The 11,363-nt window shown below is 51.3% G+C and overlaps 1 protein-coding gene across 1 annotated transcript; it reads left to right on the forward strand.

Moving 5' to 3' along the window:
• Positions 1-1,546: 1,546 nt before the first annotated feature.
• LOC133750424 (olfactory receptor 2C1) lies at positions 1,547-2,485 on the forward strand. The gene has a single exon (XM_062180031.1). The coding sequence runs from the start codon at positions 1,547-1,549 to the stop codon at positions 2,483-2,485; it is 939 nt and encodes a 312-aa protein (XP_062036015.1).
• The last annotated feature ends 8,878 nt before the right edge of the window (positions 2,486-11,363 follow it).

Genomic DNA, 11,363 nt, shown 5'->3' on the forward strand with positions numbered 1-11,363 from the left:
CAAATTCTTATCAGTCTTAACTCATTGAAGGACTCCACTGCTGACTTAAAGAAACAGAAAAAGTTTCCCCCCTTGACTCCTGGGTGGTACTAGCACCAGGATCTCAAATACCTTCGCTATATATTGATGAAAGAACACTTCCTGGGTTCCTTAGCCACGAGAGGTGGACAAGTAGTCCCTGCCTGGTGTGCCAGGACCAGCTGTGCACACCCGCACACCTCCCTTGGGTAGCATCCCCCAGGGGCCTGGATTCCTGTAGGGCATGCCACGGTCAGGAGAAGGAGGGGACTTCCCTGCCAATCTTCAGCATCCAGATCAGGACGAGTGACCCAAGGACCATTTCTGTTTTCTTCTCAGGCACATGAATGTATTCAAGAGGAGGAGGATGGCCTCAGTTTACGATCTTTAGAAAAATCTAGGTGTTGGCTAAGGAAAGAAGATGGTAAAATTGACCCTGCGTTAGCAAGAGCTAGTTTTTTATTTGTGAGAAGTTAAGAACGGTTCTGTTGTGCAGAGCTGAGTGCAGTAGTCACTGCCCCCCCCCCCCAAGATCTGGGATCTCCACCGAAACACTCTGGCTTCCCTTCCTGGCTGTGGATACCCATTCGTTGGCTTACCCCCTTTGTGGGTAACCCCCGCTTTCATCTATACTAATTAGGGTTCATATGAAGTTTTGTTTGTCTTCCATTTATCTCCTCCTCACTCCCATGCTCACAGCTTCTGTATTTGGTGACTACCTCTGTGTTCACTCGTTCCGGTCTTTCCACACTTTTACAGGCTCATTGTGTCTTTCTTCACACTTCTTCCTAGTAAGAAGTTTTCATTTGAGAGGGGAGAGATGTGAAAGGCTGGGAAGGAAATTTGTCAGAAACTTCTGGGGAGCTTTTTAAAAATACAATATGTCTGCTCCTGTCTTCTCTGAGTTTGTCCAAATGTTGATAAACTGGGGAAATTTATTTTGAGTATTTCTTTTTTTAAAAAAAGATTTACTTGTTTATTTGAATGGGAGAGAGAGAGAGAGAGAGAGAGAGAGAGAGAGAGAGAATCTTCGATACATTGGTTCACTGGCCGGAGGTGGGTCAATGTGAAGCTAGGAGCTTTTTCCAGATCTCCCATGTAGGTGCAGGGGCCAAAGCACTTGGGCCATCTTCCACTGCTTACCCAGGCACATTGGCAGGAAGCTGGGTTGGAAGTAGAGCAGCTGGGACTTGAACTGGTACCTATATGGGATGCGAGCCCTGCAGGCAGAGGCTTAACCTGCGCCACATGTGATTCCGCTCCCTCTGTCCTGTCTTCACAAAGCCCATCCTTCACTTCTCTGTTAGCTCAGGTTGCCAGTTCCGATGGAATGGAGTCCCCTTCCTTGGGTAAGTGGCAGCAGTTGGGATTACAGTGAATGTCTATGATCACCAACATTAATGTGGCACTTCCCTGATAACTACTGCACCTTTCCTGAGTCAAAGCCACCTTACCCAATAGCCTCTTCCCTTGTCTTTCTCCCAGCAACTGTCTCTGAACAGATTCTGCTAATTGAAGCCAACCCGTAATGGAAGGGGCCAGCAACAAATCTCTGGGGGGCTTCATCCTGCTGGGCATCTCTGGCCATCCCCGGCTGGAGATGCTCTTTTTCGTGGTCATCCTCTTCTCTTACGTGCTGACCCTGCGTGGGAACTCGGCCATCATCCTGCTTTCCCGCCTGGATGCCCGGCTCCACACACCCATGTACTTCTTCCTCAGCAACCTCTCTTCCCTGGACCTTGCCTTTACTACTAGCTCAGTCCCCCAAATGCTGATGAACTTCTGGGGACCAGACAAGACCATCAGCTATGGCGGCTGTGTGACACAGCTCTATGTTTTCCTTTGGCTAGGGGCTACTGAGTGCATCCTGCTTGTGGTGATGGCTTTTGACCGCTATGTGGCTGTCTGTCGGCCCCTGCACTACACCACCATCATGAATCCTCGGCGCTGCTGGCTGCTGGCTGCTGTGTCCTGGTTGGGTGGCTTGGGCAACTCTGTGATCCAGTCAACATTCACTCTTCAGCTTCCATTTTGCGGGCACCGGAGCGTGGACGGCTTCCTGTGTGAGGTGCCTGCCATGATCAAACTGGCCTGTGGAGACACACATCTCAACGAGGCCGTGCTCAATGGTGTCTGCACCTTCTTCACTGCCATCCCACTGAGCATCATTGTGATCTCCTACTGCTACATCGCGCAGGCCGTGCTGCACATCCGCTCGGCAGAGGGGCGGCGGAAGGCCTTCAACACATGCCTCTCCCATCTGGTGGTGGTGTTTCTCTTCTACGGCTCGGCCATCTATGGGTATCTGCTTCCAGCTAAGAGCAGCAACCAGGACCAGGGCAAGTTCATTTCCCTCTTCTACTCCGTGGTCACACCCATGGTGAACCCTCTCATCTACACGCTAAGGAACAAGGAAGTGAAGGGGGCTCTGAGAAGGCTCCTGAGGGTAGGAAGTGAAGCCAGCTGAGAGAAGAATCTTCCATTGTTCATTGCATCTTCGTCTCTATGGTTTTTTCCTCATTATTAATTTCGCTAGCCAGGTGAGCCTGAGGAGGACTAACTCTGCTGAAACCAAGACTTGTTCTTGACAACCCTAAGCTGGTGGGGTATGGTGAGTGTTATTTCTAACATTCTACTCTCATTTACCAAAAATTCTGTGGCCTAGCCAGTAGGACAGACGTGTGTGTTGTCAAAGCCTCAGTGGTGACTGACCTAGCAGCCCCTCTGGGAGCGGCCCAGAAATTGAGCGCTTCCTCTGAGATGCCCTCCACCGAGCTGACCTGTGGAGACACGTGCTTCCCAGAGAACCGGCCCCCTGGGACCACATTCACTTTCCTACTGGTCTCCATGGGCTTAGTTCTTGTCACCTATGGCTCCACTGCCAGAGCCGGCTGAGTATGTGCTTGGTCAAGGAATGAAAAAGGGCCGATGCTTTGGCACCTGCAGGTCCCACATTGTGACAGTGATCTTTTCCTTGGAACAGTAGCCTGTGACTAAATATAGCCTAAGAACAGCTACTTTCTTGATCAGACCAAACTCCTTATCCTGTCATTATCACAGTTACACCCCTGCTTTATCCTCTCATCTGTAATCTGAGGAACCAGGTCCATAAGGTTGCCTGTAGAAGCTTCCAGAGGCTTAGGAGACACAGACTCCTTAGAAGCACTGCTGGCAATGCCCATTGGAACACCAACTGGAATCCCAGCTGTTCTGCTTCCAACCCAGCTCCCTATTAATGCATCTGGGAAGGCAGTGGATGATGGCCCAGGAACATGGGCCCCTACCACCGATGTGAAAGACCTAGATGGAATTCTTAGCTCCTGACTTCAGCCTGGCCCAGCCCCAGCCATCGCACCATTTGGGAATGAAGCAGCGATTGGCAGATCCCTTTCTGTCTGTCTCTCCCCTCTCCCCACTCTATGTTACTCTGCTTTTCAAATAAATAAAATATTTTCTTTGTAAAAAAGTAGCACTGTTCTACTCCCCTTTCCATCGATGTAGTCCCTGCCGCTCTGACTGGGAAGGCAGCCAGATCCCTCAGAAAGCTCAGCAGACGGAGCATGGCGTGTCCTGTGCCGCGGATCAGCGATGGCTGTCAGCAGCTCCAGCATCCCACTCATCAGTTGTACATAACACAGTTTTGGTCAGTTTTTCTTTACTGCAGCTAGAACACCTGAGAACAGCTACTTCTGGAGGAGAAGGCTCACTGTAGCGCGCAGCTCCGGGGGTTCAGTCTGGGATCAGGCAGCCCCGTTTGTCAGACGAGGGCGTAGGCTGCCAGCGGTGGTGTGTGTGGAGCCGCAGTCACATGGTGAGCCAGCAAACACAGACAGACAGGGAGCAAGCTCTTTCTCCATGTCCATGTGTCTCTCCTTATAAAGCTACCATGATTTGATCATAGGATTCTGCCCTAGCAATCGAATCCCAAGGCCTCAACTTTAGATGCTATAATTGGAACGGTTTCCTCATGAATCCATTAGCAAAAGACCAGGAATTAAGCCATCAATACCCAAAATATTATTCGAACCATAACCGTAGTGCATGTGAGAAATGCTTTGAAAATGACTGAAGTAGGGTTATCAGTTTATTTGACATCCCACCTGCCCCTGTTTATATTCTGATGGGATACCACTCCTTCTTCGTGTTACAAGAACCTTCATAAATGGCAGGAATGAGGGTTGGGGGCAGACTGAAGGCAAAAGGACCACATAGAAGCCTTAGTGTTACCCTTCACTCTTCTTTGTTTCACAACACATACCAATCTAGAAGCTCTCCAAAATATATTCAGTATATCCCAAGCCAGAACACAAACAAATGTAAATATTTAAAAAATATTTCAATGTCCATCAAAAGAGAAGTTGAATATTAAGCACATGCCTAAAATCAACAGCTTTTTAAAAAGATTTATTTATTTGAAAGGCTGAGTTACAGAGAGGCAGAGAGAGAGAGAGAGAGAGAGAGAGAGAGAGAGAGAGATGTCCCATCCGCTGGTTCACTCCCCAAATGACTGCAATGGCCAGAGTTGTGCCGATTCGCAGCCAGGAGCCAGGAGCCTCTTCCAGGTCTCCCACACAGGTGCAGGGGCCCAAGGACGTGGGCCATCTTCCACTGCTTTCCCAGGTCGTAGCAGAAAGCTGGATCGGAAACGGAGCAGCCAGGACTTGAACCAATGTCCATGTGGGATGCCAGCACTGCAGATAGAGGTTTTACCCACTACACCACAGCACTGGCCTCCAAATCAACAGTTTTAAACATTCTGAAACAAAAAATCTTGAAGATATAGTAAATGGCAGAACTGTAAAGTTCAGAAATATATACATATTAAGAACAGTTATTTTCTCTAAAGGAAGTGTAGTTTAGGATAAGGTATAGAGATAAGACTTTTTTTTTTGGACAGGCAGATTTAAACAGAGAGAGAGAAAAGTCTTCCTTTTTCCGTTGGTTCACCCCCCAAAATGGCCGCTATGGCCGGTGCGCTGTGCCAATCCGAAGCCAGGAGCCAGGTGCTTCATCCTGGTCTCCCATGAGGGTGTAGGGCCCAAGGACTTGGGCCATCCTCCACTGCCTTCCCAGGCCACAGCAGAGAGCTGGGCTGGAAGAGGAACAACCGGGACAGAATCTGGTGCCCCAACCAGGACTAGAGCCTGGGGTGCCGGCACCGCAGGCGGAGGATTAGCCTAGTGAGCCATGGCACCAGCCAAGATAAGTCATTTTTTAAAAAGATGTATTTATTTGAAAGCGTTAGAGAGAGAATATCTTCCACTCACCAGTTCACTCCTCACATGGCTGCAACAAGCCAGGAGCCTGGAACTCCATCCTGGGCTTCCCATGTGGATGCCTGGGGTTCAGGAATTGGGCCATCTCCCACTGCTTTCCCAGGCACACTGTCAGGGTTCTGGAAGTGGAGCAGCTGGGACTCGCAGCCGCTCATGTGGGATACCGACCAGGCAGCAGCTAACCCGCTGGGCCACAATGCAGGCTCAGACAGAATTCATTTTTTTTTAACTTTTATTTAAAATATAAATTTTGAAAGTACAACTTTTGGATTGTAACAGTTTTTCCCCCCATAACCACCCTCCCACCTGCAAACCATCCCATCTCCTACTCCCTCTCCCATCCCATTCTTCATTAAGATTCATTTTCAATTATCTTTATATACAGAAGATCAACTTAGTATACACTAAGTAAAGATTTTAACAGACTGCACCCACACAGATACACAAAGTACTGTTTGAGTACTAGTTTTATTGTTAATTCGCATAGTATAACACATTAAGGACAGAGGGTACATGGGGAGTAAGTGCACAGTGACTCCTGTTGTTGATTTAACAATGGACACTCTTATTTATGAGGTCAGTAATCACCCGAGGCTCTTGTCATGAGCTGCCAAGGCTATGGAAGCCTCTTGAGTTCACAAACTCCAACCTTATTTAGACAAGGCCATAATCAAAGTGGAAGTTCTCTCCTCCCTTCAGAGAAAGGTACCTCCTTCTTTGATGGCCCGAGACAGAATTCATTTTCAGGTGAGACTGTTGTGAGATCTTTCGGTAATATCTGAAAATAAAACAACTTAGAAGGGGAAGACGTGGGCTAGAGACACGTGCCAGACCTCGGCCATTAGGAGGTCAAACTCCGGTTTCCTCGTCTGGAAGATGAAAATAGTAACAGTGTTGATCTCACAGGATTATTGTGAGGGTGACTTGCTATGTAAAGGGCCTTGAAATATACGTCACACAAACGCTAAGTTTCCTATTATGATGTCATCATTTCATCTGTAAAACATAAGCCACAGCCGAAGCCACTGGAGAACTCAGCCATCCCAGCCCAGGGACTAACAAAGGCCTATCCCCGCCCCCGCTTCTCAGACATTGTGATTGGTCCCGTCGTATGACTCAAGAATGACTCTGTCTTCTCATTGGCGGAGAGTTGCTGCCTATTAGTAGCGGGCCCGTCTTTGGATTCTGCGCTTGCGTGAGCCTCGCCCCGCTTTTCGTGCTTAGGCTGTGCGCATGCGTCTGGTCCCCGACATCCCAGCACGCCCCGCGGTGGCTTCCGGTGTCGTGAAACCACGAGTTGGCGGGTCACGGCTGAGGGCGAAGCGAGGCGGGTCTGAGGGCTGCTGCTGCGCCCCCTGCCCTGCGAATCTCGGCTCCGGGCCTGGGTCCCGGGACGGGGCTGGGCCCTCCGTGCGGGGAGGCCCGGCGTGCGGCCCTGGCCCCGCCGGAGCCCCTCTCTCCGGGTTTGCCGCGAAGCCTCCGTTGGCAGGTCCGGGCCTCGTCCTCTGCGGTCGGCGGGAATAAAACACTCGGCCCCTGACGGCCTGGTGCGTCCGCGCGCGGGGCAGTGAGCGCGAGGAGGCGACACCGACGCTGCCTGCGCTCAGCCCCCGCCGGAAACAGGCCTGGTGTCAGGTGGAGGGGGAGAGCGCGCCTTGGGAGCCAGAGGCCCCGCAGCGGCGGGGCCTCACCCCGGGAGTTTCTCGGGGTCGTTGAAGCCTGTGTTCCTTATCTCCACATTGCCAGTGCCCCGGCCCAGCTTGGCAGGGATGCTGTCTGCTGATCGCTGTGCGTGGAGGGAGGCGAGCCAGGGCCAGGGCGCGAATACACGACGCCAGGGTGTTTGGCGAGGTCTGGACAGCGTTGGCTTCACCCTGGCGGGTGCTACTGACACCCAGTGGATGGATGCAGGTTTGCAGCTGCACTTCCTACGCAGAGGGTGCACGCCCACCATGCTGGAAACCCGGCCTGAGAGTGGCAGTCGTGGACGTGGAGGGAGGACAGGTGTCCCAGACAGCTCGGCCAAGTGGTGCCTCCTTTTGTGTTCTTTACGATGGAGGTTAAGTGTTTGCCACCCAGTTGATTCTGAAATCTGCTCGCCCCGTCTTTGTCTTATTTTTTTCACTCATTCATCCGCTAACTAATTATTTAGCCACAGATACTCTTCAGGTTGCTAAGGTTCAGCAGTGCGTGAGACAAAGTCCCTGCTCTCAAGAATCTTGCATTCCTGCAAGCAGTTAACAGCTACTAAACTATACACCTGTGTCAAGCTGCGACGTGTGCCGTGAAGTTCCTGTAGGTTGGCATTTCATTCCCACCGTGTACCATTTACTCAGCGCCTTCCAAGTGCCGGGCACTAGCCGAGATGTTTCACGAATACCATTTCTGTACTTCCCTGTCTTGCAAGGTAGGTCTTGTATCCCCAGATGACTAAAAGAGGCTCAGGGAATTGAATAATTTCCCCCAAATCAGTTTGGAGCTGAGCTGGGACTTGGATCGACCTAGTGGTCCGTTGGCGGTTTCCACTAGAGCACTGTGACCCATACGCCAGGAGGAGGAATCCGTCCTCCGAGTCAGAAAAGCGAGGTAGAAGTGAACGTTCAGGTTTCGCCTCCTTCTGTCAGGGTGAAGTTTCTGCCAGGGAGGCCCAGTTGGAGGAGGCTCTTCAGAGTTGTGGGACCTGAATTTGGGGCCAGAGATCAGCCTCAGTTGGGGTTGGGATCCTCCCACTCTTGACGTTCTCCCAGATGGTTGATGGATGAAAGCCGACTCCTTAGAGGGGTCGGCAGCTTCGCACTCTTGCAGTCGCCCTTCAGACTCGTGTGTTTACCAGCAAGGGTCTTGGAGCTCAGCCACTGATGGCTGCAGCCAGAGCTGTGCGCAGGAAGCTCGTGGCGCTGAAGCAGTTCCTGACTGTTGTGCACAGAGAGCTCAGACCTGGCTGAGAGAGTGTCCTCCAGAAAGCGGTGAGCTTGGTGCGAGTGGAGGACCTGGGAGGCCAGCGCAGTGGGTGAGAAGGGGTCGAGTTGTAGGGGCTCTAGTGTGGGGAGACAGGCTGCTGGAACAAGGTGGAGCTGCTGCTTCGGCGCTTTCCTGACTGATGTCCATGCCAGCGGGCATGAGGGAGGATGGGAAGGGAGCAAAGTGAGATGCGCTCGCCAGTCAGCACGCATCCAGGGAGTCTCTGTTTCCCAGGAATGAGGGCGGGAGGACACTTATCCTAGGGCAGCTCAGCCGGTCTCCCCTGCAGGTTCTGCTCACCTGAGCCACCCTGAGAATGAGAATCTTCTGGTTCTGGGAGTGCCTGCTCTGCCATGGAGGAATCACAGTGCCCAGGAAGGTAGGACTTTTTTAAAAGATTTATTTTATTTATTTGCAAAAGTTAGAGAGGTACAGACAGACAGAGAGTTCTTCCATCCACTGGTTCATTCCCAAGATGACCGCAATGGCCAGAGCTGCACCAAACCGAAGCCAGGAGCTTCTTCTGGGTCTCCCATGAGGGTGCAGGGGCCCAAGGACTTGGGCCATCCTCCACTGCTTTCCCAGGCCATAGCAGAGGGCTGGATCAGAAGAGGAGCAGCCAGGACTAGAACCGGTGCCCATATGGGATGCCAGCGCTTCAGACCAGCACTTTAACCTTCTGCGCCATGGCGCCAGCCCCAAGGTAGAGTTTTAGTTAAGTCCCCAGTGTCCAAGTGGCACCTCTCCTCGAGACAGACTAATACAAGTGGATAGCTCGTCAAGAAGGAGCTAGGGTGGGATCAGCTGGGGCTGGGAACTGCGCCGTAAGGTGTGTCAGGGCCTGGGTGGGGCTGCTGTAGACCTGAGCAGACAGGACTCTGCCATGCTGTGCCTCCGGCAGGTGTGCTACTGAGGTCCTGACTGCTCCTCTGCTCCTGTTCTCCCTGGCCGCACATCCTGCAGTCTTCTTCAAGGTTTCCGGCTCTGGCTCTCCAGGAGTCTCTGTGCTCCTGCCCCTCCCTTCTGTACCTGTACAGTGACGTGCAGCAGTGAGGCAGGGAGTCAGAGGTAGGATTTTGTAGCGTGTGCTCCAAGAGGCGCAACCATGGGGCCACGGGAAGGGCTGCCAAGTTCCTGTTGGAGCCAGGTAAGACCAGTTCTCAGAGAGCTTCCCAAGAGAAGAGCCAGAACTCGTACTCAGTACAGCTCAGCCCATAGGGGTCACTGAGGAACTCAGTACCTTAAGAAGTGGCAAGACAGCAAATTTCAGGCTGGAAGGGTGAGACTGGAGGGCTGAGGGAAGGAAGGAAAGAATGAAGGAGGAAGGCACAAAGTGAAATGAGAAGACAGTAATAACCACCCCAGACAGACAGTAGGACCCAGGACTCCTCGTTACAAAATGAAGAAAAATCAGGGGAGGTCACTGTGGCGCAGTGTAAGCTCTGCCAGGGAGGCTCACATCCCACACCAGGGTCCCCAGGCATGAGTACTGGCTCCAGCCGCTTACCCGGCTTCCTGCTAGTGCTCACCCAGGGAGGCAGCAAGTGGTGGCCCAGGTACTGGAGTCTTTGCCACCAGTGCGAGAGAGACCTAGATTGAGTTCTGGGCCCTGGTTAAGCCTGGCCCACCTCTGGCTATTAACAGACATTTAGGTAGTAAACCACTGGATGAGAGATGCTTGTCTTTTTCTGTCTGTCCCTGTTGCTCTTTCAGATAAATAAAAATAGATAAAACCTAAAAAAAAAAAAAAAAGAAAGAAAGAAAGAAAGAAAAAAATAACATGGGAAAAAAATGCAGCTCTTTTCACTTTGTCATTTAACCTGGGATAGTAGGGGCTACCAGGAAACCAGGATATACTTGGAAATCTCTGTACATCCCAAATTTATGAAAAACATCAGACGTGACCCTGGAGTGGCCAAGCAGGGCAGGAGCACAGCTTCCTGCAGACACCAGCCAGCCTGGGAGGCGCCCAGTTTGTCAGCTGTCAGGCTGATGGCTGCAGGGAGTGCGGAGGCCACTTGCTGGAGTCCCGTGTTCTCTGTGTGTGAACAGCGCTGTGTCCTTTTTGTCTCTACCCAGAAACCAAGTGTGGGTTGAGCTGGACAGCGAGGAACTCAAGATTCCATCCAAGATGAAGTGAGGGGTAGAAGGATGCCAGGCCCCTGGGGTGTTCCCAGACTGAACGAGTGAGGAGGGCCCCTCAGCAGAGGCACAGCAGAGGCACCCAGAGGAAGAGAAGTCTGGAGAGGAGCTCAAGGGGCCCGGCTGTTGTTTAGGCCGTGACCATCTGCCGGCCACCTCCAGCTGAGGAAGAGCAGTATGTGTGTGGCAAGGGTGGCTTCTGTGGGCTCTGCTCTGCTCCTTGGGGTGTAGTGAGACTGTGTGATCTGGTCCTCAGGAAGTGGTTAAGAATCCTTTAAAAAAAGGGATAATGTCAGTTGGAAATGAGATCAATTCGTTCCAACTGTTTTTTTCCAGTGAGATTAGGAGGCACAGAAACTTTATGGAGAACCCCAGTATTCAACTTAAAGGACATCAGAAGGGAGGATAAATTAGAACTGTAGACGTAGAGGTGTTGCCTGTTACATAACCTACTTCAGATTCATGTCCAGTGTCTGGTACAGCATCAGGCCCTTGGGCAATGGAAGGTAGAACGGTGAGGTCCTGTTGACAAAAGGAGGGAGGGAGAGAGAGACCCCGGCACTTTTTTCAAAATTAACACAAAAACCTGATTCTACATCTAGTAGAAGTAGAAATCCTGTGCTTGACTTGACCTTACCAGTTGAATTTCTCACATACATCTACACATCCAAAACGGAACCTTTGCATTTCCTCCATACCTGCGTTGACTCGTCACCTCCCTCCTGCTGAGCGGCATTTCCTTTCACCTCCTGGCACCCTCTTCAAACCAGAAACCTGACGGTCATCGTGACGTCCCCTTTGTCCAACCCCATAGCTAGTCTCTCATCAGTCTCTCATGCTGATTTTTTTAAAGGGTTGCAGTTCTATTTTTTTTTTTTAATTTCAAAGTCAGAGTTACACAGAGAGAGAAGAGGCAGAGAGAGAGAGAGAGAGAGAGATCTTCCATCCACTGGTTCACTCCCCAAT

The sequence above is a fragment of the Lepus europaeus genome, chromosome 21, assembly GCF_033115175.1.
Source record: "Lepus europaeus isolate LE1 chromosome 21, mLepTim1.pri, whole genome shotgun sequence".
Classification (NCBI taxonomy): domain Eukaryota; kingdom Metazoa; phylum Chordata; class Mammalia; order Lagomorpha; family Leporidae; genus Lepus; species Lepus europaeus.